The 23,113-nt window shown below is 37.9% G+C and overlaps 3 protein-coding genes across 3 annotated transcripts; 1 reads left to right on the top strand and 2 right to left on the bottom strand.

Moving 5' to 3' along the window:
* The first annotated feature begins 437 nt into the window (after nucleotides 1-437).
* LOC116138373 (RNA demethylase ALKBH10B) lies at nucleotides 438-5,684 on the top strand. Its single transcript, XM_031424081.1, has 7 exons — nucleotides 438-1,150; nucleotides 3,126-3,256; nucleotides 3,396-3,513; nucleotides 4,023-4,139; nucleotides 4,267-4,382; nucleotides 4,532-4,686; nucleotides 5,056-5,684. The coding sequence occupies exons 1-7, from the start codon at nucleotides 625-627 to the stop codon at nucleotides 5,531-5,533; spliced, it is 1,641 nt and encodes a 546-aa protein (XP_031279941.1). The 5' UTR covers nucleotides 438-624; the 3' UTR covers nucleotides 5,534-5,684.
* Nucleotides 5,685-8,092: 2,408 nt separating this feature from the next.
* Nucleotides 8,093-9,877, bottom strand: LOC116138388 (BSD domain-containing protein 1). Its single transcript, XM_031424095.1, has one exon. It carries the CDS (start codon nucleotides 9,738-9,740, stop codon nucleotides 8,346-8,348), a length of 1,395 nt encoding a protein of 464 aa, XP_031279955.1. The 5' UTR covers nucleotides 9,741-9,877; the 3' UTR covers nucleotides 8,093-8,345.
* Nucleotides 9,878-21,695: 11,818 nt separating this feature from the next.
* Nucleotides 21,696-22,960, bottom strand: LOC116138392 (probable galacturonosyltransferase-like 4). The gene has a single exon (XM_031424100.1). The coding sequence runs from the start codon at nucleotides 22,783-22,785 to the stop codon at nucleotides 21,733-21,735; it is 1,053 nt and encodes a 350-aa protein (XP_031279960.1). The 5' UTR covers nucleotides 22,786-22,960; the 3' UTR covers nucleotides 21,696-21,732.
* Between the last annotated feature and the right edge of the window lie 153 nt (nucleotides 22,961-23,113).

The raw sequence follows: 23,113 nt of genomic DNA on the forward strand, positions 1-23,113 counted from the left end.
ATGTGACATGAAGCACATGTAAAAGAGCCAAAGCTATACAGCTCCATATCATAAAGCAACTACCATCATCGATGAACAAAACCTCAAACAAAAATTAACACGTTTCGAAGTATGTAAAATCAGGTTTACATAATAATGCTCACCTTCCGAATTTTCCACGTGTCAAATACCCGATCATTTAATTAAAAACCTAACCATTTTGGTTACACCAAACCCAGTTCTGTAATTCCACTTCTCCTAGCTACCTTCCCCCCAAACTCTTACCAAAATTCACCATCACAACCCACGGCTGCCCTTGCCTCTATTCCTAACCATCCTTCTTAACCAATCTTCATTTTATTTTCCACGTCAGTACTTTTGAAAAATTGCCATGTCATCACAAATTCCCCACCTGTACGGACATGCCACCCTAACCCTGTGTATATATTTCTCAACTTAAAAAACCCCATCACCTGTGAGTTGTGATCCAAACCCTCTCTGTCTCTAAACATTACCCGACTCTTTTTATATTTCACATTTACTGGTTTTCCGCTCCTCGTATAACAAACTCGATATTTTCCGTTTGGACCAAAAATACTACAACACACTATAAAATTACATAGAGAGCCCTCCGATTTACCAGTGATGCCGATGGCGGCAGGTTTAGCATCGCCAACTGATCGAGCTCCAGCTATGGGGCCTACTGGAGTCATACCCTCACCGCCGGTAGTGATGATGTCCGATGCTTTCGCGAAAGACGCAATCATAGCCTGGTTTCGGGGTGAATTCGCTGCGGCAAATGCCATCATCGATGCTCTATGTGGACACTTGGCGCAAGTGAATGCCAGTGGAGGTGAAGGATCTGATTACGACCAGGTTTTTGCAGCGATTCATCGGAGGAGGTTGAACTGGATCTCAGTGTTACAGATGCAGAAGTACCACTCGATTGCTGAGGTGGCTGTCGAGTTGCGTAAAGTCACAGAGAAGAAATTAGACAAGAAGGAAGGCGGTGATCAGAAGAAGAAGGTTGATGAAATTAAGGAATGTTTAATCAATGAGAAAGTGCTAGAAAATGACGAGAAAATTGCAGAGGGCGAGAAAAAGTTTGCAGTTGAAGAGGTATCGGTAGTGGAAGAGGACGATTCACCGAACAGCGATATCACTGATTCAGGTAAGTATATTTTTCAAAGTTCTTTTAATCATTTTTTGAATTTTTATATTTCTCTAAATTTGATTATTGAGAATTGGATGGACATCTGAACTACAAGGTTCTTCAATTAAATCATAGTTTAATAAAGTTATTTGCCTTTTTTTTTTTTTTTTTCATTTGATTCTTCGTAATGCGGAGGAGGTAACTATGAAGGTAAATACTTTTTTTTTCTTTTCAATATTTCCTTTTTCCTTTTTAAGTTAATTTTTAATGATTTAACTTGAATAAGAAATAAAGTTTTTAATTTATTAATTCTATTTTGTGCGAGAAAAGATAGGAAAAGTTTTCGAATATGAAATCTGAAGGTTTAAGATGTCTGGTAGCCAAACATCAAAATATGCTTTTCATGATTTAATTCATTTTATATAGTTTCTTTCAAAATTAACAGTAAAAAAGGTGCAGTCCTAATCTTCTTTCCATTTTCTCAGGAACCAAACGTAATCATATTTTTCTCCAACCAATTCCTGATTCAGACCTCCGTTAACAAAATTTATCTGACTTTGAATTCAATGTGAAGTTAGATAGTGATAGATGTTATTTTGGCGTTTGAGTAAACTGTTAGTTACGCTCCGATTTCACTTTCTGATTTTACCGATTTTCCAAAATATTGAAAAAATAAAATATTTAATATAAACCAATATGGCTGGTATTTTCCCGAGGTCAAATGGAGTTGGAGATTTCGAGGTTTGCGAAAAGGTTTGGCTGCGTCCAGTATTACAGTTAGTTTGGGGAGTAGCGAATACAATTACGTTGTTGCAATTTTGCTTCGTTTTGTGTGCAATGATTTAATTGTAGGTGGCGCGGGAACCGTCTGATCTAGTTGACATCTTCTATGCGTAAGCTGATTTCTGAAGGGTAGTTGAGTTTGGACATTTTTGACATTTAGGGTGCTAATGCCGTAGACAGATTAGACTCTGTGTGGGTCAGCTTGATTTATTGGGCCGAGTTGGCGGGTCAACTCCGGTGCGCGATCCAATGAAAAAGTTTGGAATTTTAGGAGAAAAGTTATGTTTGGTTAATCAAATTAGTTGATTCAAAATGGGGATATAGTACAATGCTGTACTTTGTGTTTTTTTGTCCTTTCCTTGGTAGCATTGGTTAGCAAAATGTTTTGTCGTTTTTTAACTGTCAAGTAGGTGCTGATATTTACAAGTCTTTTAAGAAGTGTCGATTATGAGCGAAATATAAAATGGATGCAATAATAAACAGTAACCTGGTTAAAAATACGAATAATTGTTATCAGCTTCCGTAAAGGGGGAGATTGCCTTTCCCATTACCTCCCAGAAGAAAAAGAAAATACAAGAAGAAAGTTTGCGTAACTCAGTATGACTATGTAAGCAATTTCTAGGAATTTTTATTCTTATGAGATGGAAAGAGACTTGGTATTTGTATTTGTATAGGTAGTTAATGATTGTTATGTAATGAGGTTTTGCTGGAATTAGAAAGTTCTCAATTCTGGGCAAAACACATAGCATATGATCAGTATGATGCAGAGGAGGACTTTTTTATCAATCAGGTTTCTTACTCGGGATTATATTTATCAGTTAAATAGATAAATCCGTCTCCTTCACCACGAAATCCTGTTTCTTCCTTCTGTTTAATCTTTGATTTTGCTTTAAATATCATCAAGAGAGCCTAGAAGTTTTGCAACCAATAAGGAGTATTTCTTATTTATGATTTTGCTATTAGTGTGAATTTCTTGAAGTCTTCACTTGTAAATGGTTAACAAAATGTTGGGTGCAGCTTTGCAAGTTTCTTCTGTTGATTTTCTTAGTCAAATGTTTTAACATTATAAAGAGTTTAAGATGGCTATTTTGTGTCTAGCTGAAATAGGAAAAGTTATTAATGTTCGAACATGTCACTTCTCTATGTATATTTGCACCCATCTATAATTGTCGCATTAGTATCTCAATTTTATTTGTTTGTTTGAATTCAGGATCTCTAGAAATGCAGCCCCCAACTGAAAATATTGAGATATGTTCAAACCATGAGGACTGTGATGAAAGACGTTCCCAAATTAACTTGACAAAAGGATTTACTGCCAAGGAGCAAGTGAAAGGACATATGGCGAGTTCTTTCTTTCACAATTTAATATAAGTTCTTTCCATAGAGAAGATGGATGTCAGCGAGTTGATATCTATCATTTCTGATACGGAAAAAGAAAGTATCTAGTCCGTTATGATTGACAGATTATTGCAACTGACAGGTGAATGTTGTGAAAGGATTGAAGTTATATGAGAACTTGTTCACAGATTCAGAGCTCTCTATGTTAACTGACTACGTGAATGAACTGCAACTTGCCGGCCAAAATGGAGAACTTTCAGGTTACCACTTTGAAGCCTTTGTCTTGTAATCTTTTGACTAATATACACTGCCTAATTGTGTAGATTTTTTCTGGACTATTAAGATGAAAAGTACATCTCGTATAGCTTTGTTTGCATAGGCAGTTATCCATTTTTTTTTTATCTTTGATAATTCTAAATAGCATGCAGTGTCGAGGAAGCCATGTCTTAAATCTCAAACTTAACTCATCCAGCATAATTTCAAGTAACAGCACCTTGAGCGAGTCTAGTAGATTGACAGCTAGTAAGGAATAGACCTGTGAACAAGGAGGTTCAAGGGAGGCACATGCTTTTCAGGCTATTGTTTTAAATTTAGGCCTCATGTATTGGTCTAAAACAGTTAAAAAATGTTTAAAGCGAAATTCATTATACTAACCCTGTCATTTGTTCCTATAGGAAAGCCTGTCTATTATACATACTCTTGTCGTTCTATAGGAAAATATTACTGCAAATTGATGATATAAATAACTGAGCATATATATTGTATATAGGTGAGACCTTTATTTTGTTCAACAAGCAGATGAAGGGAAACAGGAGAGAGTTAATTCAGTTTGGTGCTCCAATTTTTTCACACATAAAGGAGGAAGCCGCAAGTAACAATGAATTGGGTAAGACATACCTCTAAGTTCAGTATGTTTTCAACTCTTCAACTTTCTGATTGGTACTGGAAGTCGATTATACATAATTCACAGCAACTTTCAAGATTACCTTGTAATTGGGATTTTCTGTTTTCAGGTAATATAGAACCAATTCCAGCTCTTCTTCAATCAGTCATTGATCACCTAGTCCAGTGGCAACTGATACCAGAGTACAAAAAACCAAATGGTTGCATCATAAACTTCTTCGATGCGGTAACTTATATTTGCTGCATTATTGTGATTTTTCTGGTTTTGTTAGGAAGATAGAAAAACAGTTTTCACAGATCTTTAGTGAAAGTTGATTTGAGCCTTCAGTTATTCGGAGAGAGTATGACATGAAGTCACGTAATTTTTTTTTTCAGAGTGAATATTCACAACCTTTCCTGAAACCACCTCATTTGGACCAACCTATCTCTACGCTTCTTCTGTCTGAATCAGCAATGGCTTTTGGACGCAGTCTTGTGAGTGATAAAGATGGGAACTATAAAGGGCCACTCATGCTTTCACTGAAAGAAGGGTATGTATTAAAAGTGCTTTTTTTTTTTTTTTTCAAATATTTTACAACATTGAAAGTTAACTTAAAAGTTAGAAACTACAAAGAAAATTATAAATAAAAAATTAAGAAAAGTAATACTAATACAATGAAGGACTTTGGGAGAGGGAGGTTGCAACTTCTTCAGAATCTGCTGCATGCCATGAAGAATGTGTGAAGTATGATACAATTTCTGTGGAAACAAATAAGACAACATCTCTCATTATTGAATTTATAATTCGTAGCCCTATTGGTTAAACAAGATTTTTAGAATATAGGTCCACTTTATAGTTCCTATAAGGCTGTCCATAGACAGAATTGTCGATAAAATCTGTAATCCTAAAAATCTTGCAGGTCACTACTAGTCATGAGAGGAAACAGTGCTGACACAGCAAGGCACGTCATGTGCCCATCTCCTAACAGAAGAATCAGCATTACATTCTTCAGAGTCCGACCTGACTCCAACCAAAGCCAGTCACCGCCAACTACTCCAACCGGTCCGCTGAATGGTGCCATGACTTTATGGCAACCGGGCATCACAAGCCCATATCCAGTGGCAACTGGAGCTCCCAATGGCTATGAGGCAATGGATGTGATGCCCAAATGGGGAGCGCTTCGTTCCCCTGTGGTCATGTTGGCTCCCGTGCGCCCTATGGTGATGAGTCCTAGAAGGATTCCTCGTGGGGGTACTGGGGTTTTCTTGCCCTGGACTGTGGGATCTAGAAAACCCTCAAAGCATCTTCCACCACGTGCTCAAAAAGGAAGATTTCTGGCGTTACCTCCTGCAGTTGAAACTGTTGTAGCAGATTCTGCTTCTGAAGCAGGCAACTAGTACTGAAGGAAATAAGTATGAAGTTAGCCCTGGGGCTGAAGCAACTTTTGATCAAAGTGGTGTATTTCTCTTGTTCACATGATGCTTTTTAAGGAGCATCTCTTATTGTACAAACAGGGCTCAATTGCTGGTAGAAGAGTTTGTTCTTTTATTTTTGTTTGCTGCCTGTTTGCCTCATTAAGGTTAGGTTCTACAGTGGAACAGTATACTTCCTTTTTGAATGCGAATATGGTAGTGTTTAGAGGTAGTTGAGCTTTAAGTTCAGGAAGTGTGAATTAGCTCTAAATAGAAGGCGGAATTTTGTATTAAGTTCAGTTATTTATATCAATCTTTTTTATGAACAGATGGTACTACTTTGATTTTCTACACAGTCCAGGAGAAGTGGATCCACATGAATGCTTCAATTTTGTTACCATAAAATCATATTAATTATACTTATTTTTGTTAACATTGGAAAATTATCCTCTCATTCTGGAAGACTGCTGAGGGGAAACCAGTTAGCTTTTCCACCAAGCAAATTTGAAAGGATATTCACCCCAGTAACAACCTGGTCAGTTGGCCGTCTCTTTTGTGGACAAGTACTTGTGTTCCTCGGCACTCATTCATTGCTTGGCTTGCTATTAAACAGAAGCTTCTGACCCAAGATAGAATGAGGTTGCGGAGAAATGCCGGGGACCTTCGTTGTGTCTTGTGTAAAGGCCCCTGAGATTCGCATGACCATCTCTTCTTTGGTTGCCCTTTCACGAGTGCACTCTGGACTGCTGTTCAAGTGAAAGGTCATTTTCAAATTCCTGTAATAGATTGGGGCAGTATAGTTGTTCAGTGTTCGGATATGTTTTAAGGGCAGAAACGTTTGGGCTGTTATCCGAAGGCTTTTGTTCGAGGCTGTTATTTTATTTTATTTGGCAAGAAAGGAATTTTAGACTCTTTAAGGGTAAGCATAGGAGTCGGGACGAGGTTGAGAATCAGATTTTCGAAGAAATTAGACTTAAAATGTGCAGTTTAAAGTTCAAAGACAATGTGAGGGTGCGGCGAGCACTTACGGAATGGGAACTGCCCCTGGATTGTGTTGGTGTTGGGAGAAGAAACAACTCCTTGACTCTCTGATGTGCTGGATTGAATGGCTGCTTATGGAAATTATTGGGTGATGCATGGTCAAACAGGGAGTTTGTGTATGCAACATCGCAATTAAGTTTTACTCTAGTGGGAATTTTTACTCATGGTAGAAATCCCCAGAATTCTGACAGTAAGATGGAGGATGCTTTCTGTATACATATTGTATACTGTATAGTCTGTAAAACTTTGCTTTTTTCGTGCAGAGGCCTAGTTTTTTATTTGGGCCGTTTGTAGATCTTTTTTGCTTTTCGCCTAGGATCCTTAGGCTGTTGTTTGGTGAGATTTGGGTATTTTCCAATCTGTTTACTTGTTTGTAGGGGTTATCCCTTGCGTCCTTGTAATCTTTGATTCTTTTATACAATTTCCGGATTTATCCAAAAAAAAAAAAAAAATTATCCTCTCATTTTCTCAATTTTTATTTAAATGATTGATAATTAATAAAAATGTAAATAAATGTTAATAAGTATCATGTGTTTTAAGAATATTTTTATTCATATTTAAATGAGTTATGTTTTATTATTGGCAAATTGATAATTCTTTTTTTTTCCCCCCTCTGTATCTGCCATAACATATATGTATTGATGAAGATGGTGTAGTATGTACGTTGTGGTCCAGAAAAGAAATATGTTCTGTATCCTCATCTTGACAAAAAACTTAAAATTTTCCAAATTGCAAGCAGTCTTGAGATCCGAATAAAGTTATTGACGGTCATATATCTTCATTCCTAAAATCTGAAATCAGAGGGCAAACAAAGTTTTTAAGCCAGGTTCCTGATTGAAAGTTGTACACTTAACTCCTAGCAGGCACACATTCTCATGGTCAGCTACCCTTTAGTAAAATCTTTTCCTCTTACCAGTTAACACCATCAATTAGACAATTATTTACCCCCAAGTACGGTAAGATTTAGCCAAAGTTCATCTATCAGAGACGTTTCTTCCACATTAACATTCGACAATATAACCCAACCAAAATTATGAACTATACCAAGAGTTTGTGTCATCCCATTGTTCAGATTCTAATGGTCTTCAATAAATTGGGCAGCCAGCACATTACATTTTTACTAATGGCACTATGGCAGGAACTTGGACAAAGGATTAATCTTGTGCGATAACCATAAGCAGTACAAAAAGTAATGTCTTTTAACTGTAAAAAAGTTTGCATATTTAGGTGAAATACAGTAATCCACAATACTGATAACCTTCTTACATATTATCTACCACTACACCCTTAAAAACATTCATATCCACGTAATGGCAATCCCTGGAGGGTTTCCAGTGAATTTAGTTGAACAATATTTTCCACCACAACATTTGCTTTGCGGGTAAATACTACACAATTCTATAAAAAGCTTCGAAGTCCAATGGCCCCTAAACTTTACTAATTAATGGAAGCTGAGAATTGTGAAAAGATCAGTGCAAATAGACTTGCTATAGTACAGGTGAATGATGAATGTGCATGACTTATCTGCAAATTGGTTTTAACATATAACTGGAAAGGGATATTACAATAACACACTAGCTTCCACTTATATATAAAGATACACAACACAATCATAGATGTTATTACATTTAGACCAAACATTTAAAATTAAAATAAATCCTCCCCACATAACCCTTACCGGAGTTAATATGGAGGTAGAAAGAAGCATAGTGCAATCAATTCTAAGAATTTATGAACTTAAAAGTGTCAGGGCGTATCAAGCTTTAACTGGCTCGTCCTCATCTTCAATATCCCAGCTCAAGTCTTCCTCTTCTTCTGCAACACTCAGCCGCTTCCTCAAGTCAGCTCTATTTGGGCTACCAGCATGAGTTACTTTCTTCTCATCAATGCTGCTAAGATCCTCAATCTCATCCCAACCAAGGTCTTCTTCCTCGGGCATAGATGGCTGGCTTGACACGACCGAAAAGTCACTATTTTTACTAGACTCCTCCGTCTCTGCCTTATCAGTCAAGCTCACCTTCTCATCTGATTTCAATCCTGAATCTTCCTTACTCAATCCACTATTCTTCTCCATGCTCACTTTATCATTAACAACATCTTCACTACATGATTCCACAACACTTTTCTTACCAACTTCATCCACATCCGACTCAGAAATCTTCTCTCCCTCACTAACTCTCAAACTATCCTCCTTCAAAATTTTCTTATCACCCAACCCCTTGCTTTCAGATAAATCACTTTTCACTGCAACTTCAGCCTCTTTACTGACATCCTTTCCAGAACTTTTGCTACCCACATCCTCGATTTCCTTCGGATTCAATTTCGTCACTACATTACTCTGACTCTCATCCTCTCCATCTTCATCATCAACATCCCAACTCAAGACCTCCTCCTCTTCGGCTGAAAGGCCCGACATGGCTCTCTTCACAAGACTAGCCCTCAAATCCTCAGTCTGTTTAAGCTTAAACACTCTATAAAAATACCTATACCAAAAGGTCTCATGATCAACAGTATTAGGCACCACCCTCTCGTATATACTCTCCATAGCACCATTTTGTTCAAACAAGCTCTCAATTTTCTCATTCATCGTATCCAAAACAAACCCAGATTTCCACTTATTATAATCATCTAAATCATCAACTTCCTCACAGTACGTATTTACATCTCCCTGAATCGCACGAACCTGGGCATCAAAACGACTATACGGTTTGCGTTGCCCACTATTATTATTCTGATTAGTATTATTATCAGATGAATCGGATTCGTGATCAACCGCTAGGATAGCATCCTTACCGTTAGAGATGATCTGGGCCGTCCCTTTCAAAACGGTGTTTCCAAACTCGTCAATGACGGTACCGACTGTCCCTATGGATCCCTGGGCCACCTCAATTTCCTTTCTTAGACCCGTCCCGAACTCCTGCAGATCGCGACGGTAGGTTTCGATGACCGATTCAGATTTGACGGTTAGGGTTTTGATTAAACCACCAAAACTCCAGCCATCACTGCCAGCGCCATTGCTAGGTTGGGGTTTGGGAGGAGTATTGGGATCTGGGTTTTGTTCATCTGGTAGTAATTCGGTGTTGGAGGATTCGGGGTCGGGTTTTGGTTGGGGATCAGTATCATCGGAAAAAACGGATTTGAAGAAATTCATGATGGAGTAAGGGTTTGGGTTTGAGTCTGGATATGGAGAATCAAAAATAATTTTGTGATATGTTGTGGTTGATAACGTTGGGATTCTTCCAACTTACTCCTTAGCTTCCTTTTCTTATTTGGATAATGGTGATGGCCGAAGCCGAAGCCGAAGCCGAAGCCATTAACTATTAGTTGTTTTATTTATTTAAATCAAGAATTTGACATTAAAATTGATATCAAGAATTATTGGGTGCGTTTGGTTGTATTTTGGGTAGGATTTTGAGGATAGATTGGATAGTTGGATAGGGTTATGATTACGAGAATATGATTTCAGAATATGTGTTGGTAGAGTATTTTGATCTTGATATTTGTGTTAAAATTTGATTAATATATTTGGTTATAAATGATTATTAATAAAATATTTTATTGTATTTTGTTAAAATATGTATTATATATATATAACTTATCACCTCACATTTTAATAATACTAAATATTTTATTGATAATTTGTTACCCGTTATATAAAAACAAAAACCCATATTAATTTCAAGTAGTAATCCAACAGTTAAAAACATCACATTAATACATATATGACAAAATACTAATTATAAACCCTTACAATCATTATTACACGTTTACTCCAGTAACAACTATGACATGGTCCACTGTGCTACCCACAGTGCATTCGTTATGTTATCCCGTACAGTCATCATGTTGTCTATAATACCTTGTTGCGGTTGACTCGATCCTTCTCCATTTCCGCCATATTCTGCCCCGTTTTGATGATCACAAATGCTTGCTCATTACCCATACTATTATTGGTTTGTTCGAAGATACGGTCGTCCATATTGTACATTCTTATAAAATTATGAAGTACACAACATGCCAGACAATCTTCCCTTGTTTGTCAACGGATAATTGTTCATTCCATTTAGATACGGAACCGTTTTTTCAAAACACCAAAGGTTCTCTCGATAACATGCGGAGTGAAGCATGTCTGTAATTAACAACTCTTGTGGCCCCCTTCGGTTACGGCGGTGATCAGAAATATGGTAAGCCACTTGCCTATGAGGGGGAGGAACCCATCCCTATTTGCATAACCCGCATCAACCAAATAGTATTTCCCTGTAAAATATCAGACATTTTATTTGAATTCAGGGCCTCAACAGTGGATGTAATACGCTGTAATACGTCAAGAAATACTTATACCTGGTGGAGGATATGGGAATCCAGAATTAGGATCATCAATAATTGAATTTAAAACTCTTGAATCATGCGCTGATCCTTCCATCCAGTAACGACATAAGTGAACATCATGTTAAAGTCGCATACAGCCATTATATTCTGTGACATCGATCCTTTGCGATTCCGGTACCTAATGGCAAATTACGTGGAACCGAAGCGTATACATGTGTGCCATCTAGGCTCCAATACGTCCTATCATGAAAATGAGTCATTTCACTAATATAACCTACTAAACAAATTAATAATACAATGAACTTAACTATCTACTAATACCAAACATAATGAACCAGTACCTTAAAGAAAGGGTAATATTTTCTGTTGGCTGATATTTCCCATGGAACATCATTGAAGTCAGGTGGTCTGTAAACTCTGTCTTCAACTCACTAGCATCGCAAACTGCGGTAACTGTCTAGAAATCGTCTCACCCGAATGTGGAAATCCTCCATCATCGTTCTGATTGTCTCATTTTTTCCAACGATTTTAGAAATATCATAACTTGTTCTTCTAAACTCGTCTCCTGGTTGGTTGCAATTTGCCTTGATCGGACAAAAATTCACATAACAATGTAAAACAGTCTCTGTCCATGCGGCACTTGTCATAGATCCTGTCAGGATGACCGTTGAGTACTTCCAACATGTACTGATGACCAGTTAATACAGATGTATGTCGTGGTTGAGGTCGACTTGCTTCTAACCGGCAAACCGCATAGTGCAATGGCTATATCTGTCAGTATTTCTCTTCGTCCTCTCATCTGTAGCACGTTGTCTTCTTCCTGTACGGCTAGACGACGCCATTTAAACCTACACATTTGCAAAACATTTATCAACAATTAATAGTTGTTGTACTACTTTGAAAAATATAAAAGTCAATATTTAATTGCAATGACAATCTAAAACAGTGTTTACACATTACAATATCACATAAATAAGTTCATACGTAACGTTTAAATTGTAATTGTAATGACAACTGCCCACTGACGCATACAAATTGTTGCCAAACAATTATGAATATAGTGTCATCTACGAATTATTTGAAAAAGTTTTTTGAATCCAGTTAGCCCTTTCGTCCAGTGGGAGTTTCACAAATATCTCGCGCCACCCTGGATTTTCATATAAGTAAGTGACAGTCGGCAGGAAAAACTGTGTCGGTACTTGCATGGCCGTCATGATGTCAATACAATTGCTCATGGAGAAAGGATCAGATGGAGCACTGGTGTTCGCTTCTTCCCTCTCATCTCTAGGACGATCGGAAGCCCTGGATCCCATTGTCCGCTTTTCCGCAAGCTCATCCGTAAGCTATAAATGGCATCCGCAATTGTATGTCGGCCCCCTTCTATGCCTCCGATTTCTCGCTCCTCCAGACCAGATATGTTTGGCCGTTTTTCCCCTGTCAAACGATAGGATCAGGTTCAAAGTGCTATCTCCATAGGAACCGACGGGATTGGAATAACTGGAAGGCTCCACCTGTTGGGATGTAGATGTGTACGCATATCTTCCAGTGGCAGTTTGCTTCTCAAATATTATTTCATAAGTTCCTTGTGGGGAAGCCCTTGTGGTAAAATTGTTGCGCCAGTGGGTTTTGCTGATGAGTTAAACGAAATAAATATAATATTTAGCAGTCCGAAAAAATGCGTATATTTACAATGACGTTGAATAATAATAGTTAAAAATATATTTACCTTGACATATTCTTGCCAAACCTCAACGGGACACGTTGGACTTTGGACTCTTGATCCCACCCGAATCCTGTGGTTGCAGTAATTTCCGCCATGCTTGATAAAGTTTTCGCAGGCGAAAGAACTTAGAGGCTAATTGTGTCACGTTGAGTCTCCTGCCAGCCAATGATGATATGTCGTCCAACATTCTTGGTAATCAGCTGTTTTTATTGCAGTACCATGTGAAGTTTTGGGCCCCTCAGATAACAGGACCGAAATCTGTGTGTCATCTCAGCAGACCAAGCCACAGAATCACCCATCTAAGGACAGTACGGTGAGGGACACCAACATTGGGGCACCATACGAATCACCAAGCACATTACACAATAAATAATCAATGTTAACGTAATCAACTAAACACAATAAAAGTGTACCTCGTTCGATCCGACCACTGCTTGAAGACGTCAATGCAGGGGAAGATACAGACACTGTCGACCAACAGGGTGTATGACGAACTCCAACTCTAGAAAAACGTCGAAACTTTCGCCTCTGTTGCAAGTAATAATCAATCCTGCGACGTCGAGTAAATATGACTGACATCTATGCATATGAGCGTAATTTCTGGGTACGATTAAAGAACGATGTCAAATCTATAAAACAAATAAATCAATTAGTGAAACCGGAATAAAAATTTCAGTTAACCAAATACAAAACGCATTATTAAAGTCCAAATTCAAAGGATTAATGAAAAAAAAAAACAATACTAATACAAATTATTTCCAAAAAAAAAATTGAAAAAAATAGCGGCTCGGTGTCTTGAAAACAAATAGATAACGGAAACTTACAAAATTGATTGGATACGTCGTGAGTCTCTTTCCCTTCTCTGAGTCAGATAAACATCCAAATACAATTAATGGATCCGTGTGTACACGAGATTAAAAAGCTGTCAAACAAAACAAAAAAACCCAATTAAAACAATCCTGTGCCAATTACCGAATAAAATAAAAACCGAATTAACAATTATATGCCAATAGCCTAATCAAATAAAAACCGAATTAAACAAAATCCCAAATAAAACAAGATTGCCCAAAAAAAACCCAATAAAAGCCGAAAAAACCAATGCTTTATATGTGTGGGTTTGGGTTTGTTTTATTAGACAAAACAAAGCATTTTATTTTGAAGAAAAAATTCAGTTTCAAAATGGTGGGTGTCTTTGCAGAGATGAGGTGGGTTTGATGGAGATGGGGTGTGGGTTGATGGAGATCGTGGGTGGCTCGGGGTGGGTGCGTGGTGGCTCGAGGTGGCCTGGGTTGGGGTGTGGTGGTGCGTGGTGTGTGGGTGGACTTGGTTGGGTGTGGTGGTGCGTGGTGGTTGGTTGGGGTCGTGGTGGTGCGTGGTGGCTTGGGTGGGCTTGTGTGGGGTAGATCGGGGTCGTGGTGGTGGTGGGGGCGTGGGGCGTGGTGTGGCTGGGTGGGGGGTTGGGGTGTGGTGGTGCGTGGTGGTCGGGTGGGTGGGTTGGGGTCGTGGTGGTGCGTGGTGGCTGGGTGGGGGGTGGGGTCGTGGTGGCTCGTGGTGGCTTGGGTGGGCTTGTGTGGGGTAGATCGGGTGCGTGGTGGCTTGGGGGGGTGGTGGTGGCTCGGGTGGGCTGGGTTGGGGTGCGTGGTGGTGCGTGGTGGCTGGTGGGCTGTGTGGGTCGTGGTGGTGCGTGGTGGCTTGGTGGGCTTGTGTGGGGTAGATCGGGTGCGTGGTGGCTCGGGGTGGCTGCGTGGTGGCTCGGGTGGCTGGGTTGGGGTGCGTGGTGGCTGGGTGGGCTTGTGTGGGGTAGATCGGGTGGTGGTGGCCGGGGGCTTGCGTGGTGGTCGGGTGGCTGGGTTGGGGGCGTGGTGGTCGGGTAGGCTGGGTTGGGGTAGTCTCGGGTCGTGGTGGCTGGGTGGGCTGGGTTGGGGTAGAGATAGGGTCGTTGTGGTGCGTGGAGGTCGGGGTGGGCTGGTTTCCGGGTTGAACGGTGGGTTCACGTGGGTACAATGTGAGTTTGTGACACAAGGGCATTGGGGGTTCACGGTGCTGGTACTGGAAACTAGAAAGGGAGATGGTGGTAATGCAAACTGGGAAGTGAAGCATCGAACCTGGTAATGGATTATCAGAAACTGAAATGGTGACTGAAATGGTGGTGATGGATATGAGAAAGTGAAGCACTAAAACGGTTATTGAATTGAGAACTGAAGCACGGAGAAGAAAGTGAAATGGTGAGGATGCAGTGAAAAAAAAAAAAAAGAAAAAAAAAAGTAACGGTCAATGTCAGATTGTGTCAGGATTCTATTATCAGAGTTGGATTCTTCAAGTAATAAAACAAACACAATTTCAAAAATCTGGTCTAAAATCAGATAAAAGTAGTAAGCCAAACACGCACATTATATTATCATAAATGTCCGAGTCAATTTACGCATATTTCAGTTAAACTTTCGAGGTTTGAAGTTGAATTAGTGGAAAATGCTTTCAATGGTTACTTTTATTAGTAACTTAGGTAATCGAACTTAAAACTTCTTAAATAATAGACCTAAGAGTCCTATTAAAAACCAAAATGATCGAACTCTTGACTTAAGTCATAATTCATCGCTCATCGCAAGCCAATCAAGGGTGGTTATCATTATTATTTTTTTAATTGTATAGTAGTACTACCAATAAAAGTTAAAAATAAAATATTAAATTTATTTAAGTTAAATTGTTTCACCTAATTGTAACGTATATACAAGTGACGGAATCATATTACATAATCAGGTTGACATCATTATTCATTAAAAGAATTATACAAATTTTTTACCTAAATGAATAAAAATGGTTAACTCTAGTATTAGATCCAATGGTTGATATTTGCTGCATAATCTGGCAACAAAGCTGTTGCTGTTATTTTAAACCAGATTAGTTATGTTGACTTGGACTTGTAATTGGTATCAATTAATTTATTCTTATCTTAATCTTGGTATGATACTGAAATGGTGTACATAGATGTAAGATCTAAATAACTCTTCCAAATCCAAATAGAATGTAGACAGCACCGGTACGCCACCAAAAGTAAGATACTTCTTAAAGCAAAAAAGGTATGGAGATTGAAACGAATCAGTTCTTTCTGTATCTTGTGGTGAAACACCTATTAATCTTTTGAATTTCAGGTCACTGGACCAAAGTAGTGCCCCACATTAATGGATTCAACCACTGTTGGAGCATTTCTTAACTTGAAAGCAACGTATTCCAAATGGTTGGTATCAACGAGTTTTTTCGGAAGATATTCTTTCCACAGTCGGTGCTTTTCCTTTTCTACTAAAGCAGGTGGAGAAACAAGACCCAGCTCTTTCAATTCTAAAGAGAAAAGAATTATGCCTCCATCACCCTCTTTATTGTTACACCATATTCAAAGCATAGAATCGTCTCATCCAATCCAAATTGTGCATTAGTTCAATTCAAATAATACCCTTCTTCCACTTGTTTTTCACCGCCTGGTTGTTCATCTTCTTTCTTCTCCCGTATTGTGGAACAATGCATGAGAAGAAGAAGAACTCCAATCCTCTTGGCATTTGCCACAGACTTTTCCATTTCATGAACAATCTTATTGATCGTAGCCTTTACAAGCGCATAACCTTGGGGCCGCCAGTGTCTCAAGGCCCCAGTGAAAAAATAAGGATCCAATACCGGGATCACGATGAAAACTCCAAGGACCATTACCGTTTGAGTTCTGAAATTCCCATCCAGCTCAAACAATCAGAAGGGCTGGATTCCTGGACTGCTGTTGACAACATGGGTTCTTCTATCCAATTACCTCAATTGCAAAAGGACCCGTCACCAAAATACAAGGCAATTGGGAAGAAGGTGAAGGAGATACCACTAGGCTCACAACTTGAAGGAAAAGGCCCTCAAGTTATAGAGCCGAAAAAGAATCCGTGTTCAAGAGAGAAAAGAACAGGGGCAAAAGAGAGTGAAGAGGAAGAGAAAACCAGAAAGAAAGGGAAGAACAAAGAAAGTGATCAAAATTCAACATCACCAATACCAAAGAAGGATGAAGACACCAACGTCAACATAACGCCCGGGCAGTTTCTGACAAATATCAATGAAAAATCCGAGGAATTTATTAGGACGAAAAAAGCCAATATGAGTAAAGATCGATCTTTACTATAGGGTGTGGCTGACTTAGTATTGCACGGTTGAGCAAACTCCTTGCAAGTTGATGGGTAAGTGAAATAATTGAATTTGACATATCTGTGATTAGATAATTTTATGAATGCTCAACTTATATATTTATACAATAATATTTTTAGCAGTCAATTTCATTCTGTTATCTTTTCTTATTAATTTGGATCATGGGAAATCATCATTATGTAATGGTGAATGGATTAACAAAAATATATAGTAGATGTAACAAGGAATCACCCATCAATCTTGCTCGTCCTAAGACAGGTTCAGAGAGATTTCCTTTAAATTTAAGGAAAAGTAAGGATGGATGAGAGAAAACAAAGAAAAACAGAAAGTTGAATTGCTAAATGATTGAATCAAATGAAGGTTTTCATGCATTAATTATATGTACTCATATATATATATATATATAAGAAAAGACATCCACACTAGATTAATACTAATGGATGGATTGATCAGCTAATGAAAAACCCTTACATCACATGACAACAGTGACCAATAAAACCCATTAATATATATATATATATATCAATGGTAAATGAGAGTTTGTTTGTGAAATGATGTTATGGATGATGATCAGTTGAAATTAACTGTAAGTTGCTACAAGTACAACAGGGGGTGGGGGTCCCCTATAAATTTCATAAAGAAAGATGAAATTAATTAACCACACACTAAACAGGATTTAGAGATAAATAATATATAAACACATTGTTCAGAGTGAGGGACATGAAAAAACTGATAGAGCTAGCATCGATCATGATCCGGCGACCCTCTGATAATTCTACACGAAGGGACAGCCATCATCATCAACAAAGCTCACAATCTTCCAATAAAAATCCCTTTAGCAGGCATCCAGTGAACAATATTGTTGTTTAAAACCATAGCCGTAACTGTGATATATATTTCTCTGAGATTAGTTGAGATATCATTAAAAAAAAAAAAAAAAAAACATAATATATAATATTATCATATGCCCTCACTTCCCCCCTGTTTGTAGGAACAAAACTCTATAAGCAGGACTTTCCTGTGTAGCAGTTTCAATTCAAAAAGAAAATAAGAGAGAATTTATGTACTAAGAAAATAAGAGAGAGAGAGAATGAAAATGGTTACAGTTTTTATTTTATTTTACAAAGGTTACAGTTTTTTCTCTTCTGCATGAAACATGTGAATTTTTACTACCAAGAATAAGAACGATACCGTGTCGTTTATGAAGGTTGTAGACGTGTATGATTTAGCATTAAAAGCGACAGGTTAATAAAGGGTCCGTAATTACTTTCTTATTGGTTTTGGGCCTATTGGCAGCCATCTTAGGGCAGATAGCAGAAGTATAGATGAAGTAGGTTTCTCTTTTCCATTCATTTTCTTTTAATTTTTTTTTTTTTTTTTTTTTTTTTTTTTTTTTTTTTTTTTTTTTTTTTTTATAATCCTCTCATTATTCATCATTTCAGCTATTGGGATTTTGTTAGCAAGTAACTAAAAGAGGAAGTTTGTGTTGCAGCTTGTCTATGGGGAGCCGAGTTTCATGTACACGACGATGCCAATTTTGTGCTCTCAATGGATTATTGGATCAAACTATAGAGAAAAGTTGAGGAGGAAGTATAATTTAGTAGAGGCTTCATACTCAGATCTCATCTCTCATACCTTCTGCCTATGGTGTTCCCTCTGCCAGGAGTTGAGAGCTTAAAAACAGGAACATTGATCTTGCTTAGGCAATTAGCTTTCACTTTTGCTTTCCTCTTTCTTATAAAATAATCTACTCGTTGGATGGCTTAATTGGTGCATTTGTTGATGTTGTTTGTAGGTGGTATGAAGAATACTTGCTCAACGAGGAGGAAATACACAAGTAAATGATCCTCCAACAAATCAATATATGGCTAGATAAAACCACCATCTCTCTATCTCATGGGAATGAAATTGCTTTGTTTATATTGGCTTTCTATGGTATTCATTTCTGTAAGTCGTGAGGTTATCTCCTGTTGGCACTGGGGGTATTATGTTCGGGCATAAAAGAAATTTACAAGATATAATGTGAACCATTGTTGAAAAATCCTGCAAACTCAATGTTCTGGATAATAATACAAAATAGTAAGTGTGGGAGTCAAGAAAAAAAACCTTAGAGAAAAATTGAAAAACAAAACACAACATAAAATAGTTTATATGATGAATTGAGTAATTGGATTGCTTCTTTTAGTCATCTTTCCGAAATCTCATGAAAATTCACATCCATTAACGTATTTAAAATTTTAGGGTAAGATTTGAAAGTAATATTTACTTTAATCAAGGGAAATTGCGACTTATAATGTGAGTCAACGTCGACAAATGATTTGTCACCATTAGATAACTTGCAATATCAGGTCTATCAGCCGCGCCTCGCAACCAAAAGTAATAATGAGTCAACCTCCAATACAATTGTACGATTTTTCTCATCCCTAATTCTATCGGTTATCGGAGGCTGGGAGATTTTCTATTTCTAAAACTAGCGGGAAAACTGAAGCCATATCAACAGAGAAACATGAAGGACAAGATTGCTCTGGAGACGACAATCAAATGGATACAAGATCTATCGAAGGGCGTGATGGGTCGGAGAGTGGAGAGCTTAACTCTAGAAGCCATTCAACTGGTAGAAGCTCGTAACGGCTTTGTTCGTTTTAATTTCATTGTTCCAACCACCTAGCAGTAAATATTATTTTTATTTCTTTGTATTAATTACTTTAATAATTAATTGATACATTTGTTCATGGGTTATCTGCATGATTTTATTTCGTAGGATAACGATGGAAATTGGCATGCCGGAGCATGGCAACGTTAATCGACAGTTTGGGGACTGCTACCGCTTCTCTTTTTCTGGCAACGTCAAGGCCTCTCTTGATTTCAGCCTTTCATTTTATCCACGGTTAAGATATTGGTACATTTTCTTACTATCCATATATTTTTAGCGCTTTGTCTTTTTTAATTATTTCTAATCTGCATTCAGATTTGTCTTTTGTTAGTCAATATAGGAGACTAGAGAACATTTAGTTCATTCAAATAATTGAAAACATTGGATTAATTTGTTAATTTTTAACTGAAGATACCTCCAAGTTTCAATTGGTCTTCCTCATATTCACTGATTCAGTCTCAACCAGCTGTAATCTTTTCATTTGAACCCACAATTGTGATTTGTTCATAGTAAATCTGCAAAATCTGGTCAGGCATGTCAATGAAATAATCAATTATCTCTATCTATAGTATGGTATACTTGGAACCAATAAAACAAGTGCTTATGATTATTGGAAATTGCTTCTTCATCTCTGTTTTGAAGCAAAAAGGCCTAGTTTTATAATTGGGTAAGCTAATATTTCCTCGCTAATATTAGAACGGTGCGAGGTAATGTAAAAAGGTTCATATGGAGTAGCTGCATTTTTTTTGTACTTTGGCTCGTTTAATAGTTTCGTTACATTATAACCCCTAGTTCCATTGAAGTTATTTTGATTGTTTTATCATGCCATACAGTGTTGTCGAGTTTGACTAATTGAGGTATATTATAACAATGGCAGGAAGAAGTTGAGATAGAGGCAAAGGTTGTGCAGAGGAAGGGAAAGCTTACATCGGTAGAGGTGAAGGTCAAAAGAAGATAGTGGACAACTAATTGCTTTGGGTAAATATGGACAACTTGAGTCAAGGGAGTAAGCTTTGACATAGAAACACCTAGCTCGCTAGTAACTTTTTATAAAAATTTACATGTTGCATCATTTTTGTTTCTTAGGGAGGAAATTAAATAATTATCCTCTACATCAGGGTTTTTACTCGCTCAATGGATCGCAAGAGCTTAGCAGCTGATTGGTGTTAATAATATTTGGCATGTACCAATATCTGATGTTTTTAGTTTTGATTTGATTGTCATTGAGTTTAGAGAGCTCAAAATAGGGAACTGATCTTCGCTTTTCTTTGTTTCTTAGTTGAAACTTAAAGTTTCATTTGTATTGAACCGTAGAGACCTTTCTTTTTATTGTTCAATTTTATCCCATAGGCATAGATAGGTTTAGCTCCAGCCGCCCATGGTCTCTCTGTGGCAGGTAGTCCATGTTAGATCTCAAATCATTCCTTTAGTTAGTAGCCAGAGAGAGATTGATCCCCTTTTTCTCCCAAGCGTGGCTCCAGTACAACTCCACAATAGAATATAGTAATATAATAATACATCTTTACAAATGTCCATGATATAATATACTAAAATATGAAATATATATTAATTGTGAATCTTCAGAAAGAAGACTTTGTAAATAATTTTTTTATTGCTAATGGAGCATAAATCTGACCAATATAAATAATTATAAGAATAGAAGTTCCACTGAACAGAGAGTGGATGTTGAGAGAGAGAGAGAGAATGAAATACAATCTTCTGCAGAAGATAAGGAGAAGGTTGAAGAAATATCAAAGGGTGAGTTTGGTCACGAGTTGGGCACCAGAATCTTGAGGGCGGCCTTCAAGTGGTGGAAGTCCAACAGGGCTTTGTACGCTGTAATTTCATAATAACAATCCGCCATGGGGTAAACTTTGTTTGTCCTCTTCTCTATTTATTTGAGTCTATGTTAGTTATCATTTTATTCTTTGTAAAGCTATCTAATCAATTAAGTTAATGCGTCGCTTATAAATGTATATGTATATATGAAAAGCAGGATAAAGATGGAAAGTGGGAAGTGGGAGCTATGGCAACATTAATTGATATTGTAGGGGGTTTTGCCGTATACGCTTCAGTTGGCCATGCCAAGGCATCGGTTGAATTCAATATTTCCTTTTATTCAATTGTTAAGATTCAAGTACAATTTCTTATCCTCTTCTAAGATGAGCTGCTTTAATCTAGAAATTCCTGTACACATAGTAGTTTTGTGTGTTAGTTNATCCCTTACTACCCATACCCACGAACCCATTTATCCAAAAAGGTTGATGATCATTCTTCGAGAGAATGTATTGATGGACGATAAAGATCATATGGAGTCCAAAGATGATCAACAGTGCATGGCTTCCTGGAGTCAAGTCTAAGCCAAGGCTTACCCTTTCCACTCCAATGAAGAAGACTAATAGGCCCAGGATGCAAGCTTCTACATTTACCTTCAATATTATCACCACCTAAACCATGCTGGTTCCACCTATGATCCACACCCTTAATATTCCCAGCCAAAACTAACAAAAATGGTGGCAAAGAACCCAAATGATATATTCTTTTCTGCTTTTGAACACTCATCCATTCTTCAACTTTCCGTGTATATCCACCTTGTCTCCACTTATCAACATCCACAACCATTACTCCAGTATTAAAGTAACAAGGTTGTCTTCCGTCAAATGTTTTTGCCATAGATTTGTCAGACCAAAACAATTCTGTGAAGTAATTTGTAAAATTTGCATGACAATACTCTGGTGCTGCCAGTACTTTTCCTTCTAAATCAACCTCCCACAGTTTGGCAACATCATCAACTACAACAAGGTCTGAATCCAAATATATGACACGTTTTACATCTGCGGGGATTATATCAGCTAGATATATACGAGCATAATTCAAGGGTTGGTCCAGTGCTTGCCTGATTGATTTTGATATTTTGCCACGAACTCTATTGGAGTCAAACTTGTAGACGTGGAAATTGAGATAAGGAAAGGCAGAGTTGATGCTAGCAGAGACGTCAGGTTCGAAATGCGCCCACAAAAAATGAAACTCAAAATTCTCAGGACAGGTGGAGTGCTGGAGAATGGAAAGAACAGCGGCCATTGTGCCGCGGAGATAATTAGCATCAAGAGTCATGGTGACATGGATCTTTTGGGTATCACAGGAGTCACCATTGCGAAAAGCAGGGGCTTCACGGAAGGTGGAGAGATGGGGTTGGGAAGAAGGTTTGCGAATAATGCCGAGGCGGATACCAGTAGAGGAAGTGGTGGCGGCAGAGAAGGCGGTGAAGAAGAGGAGATGGAGGCCAATAGTGATAAAGAGAGGGAAAGGAGAGGTGGCCATCCTGCCCTTGCCCTTAACGGAAGGTGATAAAGAAAACAAGTGAAGGGTTGGCTAACTAAGTTAAGAATGAAGATTAGTAGTAGCCATTGTTAGGCTGGTTAAGAGATGGTTTAGAAGAGATTAGACAAAATTAATCATTGATTCATAATTAACAATTTTTTTGAGAGGAGAGAGGTTGGTGTGATTGTGGGGAAGAGAACATTCCTCGATCCTCTGCCTCTCCATTATTGTATTATTATTAACGCCCCATGCTAATATATATTTTCCTTCTCTTCCTTTTTTTTTTAACAAAAAATAGTTATTATTATTTTTACCTACCTCCATCTCC

The sequence above is a fragment of the Pistacia vera genome, unplaced genomic scaffold (genome assembly GCF_008641045.1).
Source record: "Pistacia vera cultivar Batoury unplaced genomic scaffold, PisVer_v2 Contig340, whole genome shotgun sequence".
In the NCBI taxonomy this organism is placed as follows: Eukaryota; Viridiplantae; Streptophyta; class Magnoliopsida; order Sapindales; family Anacardiaceae; genus Pistacia; species Pistacia vera.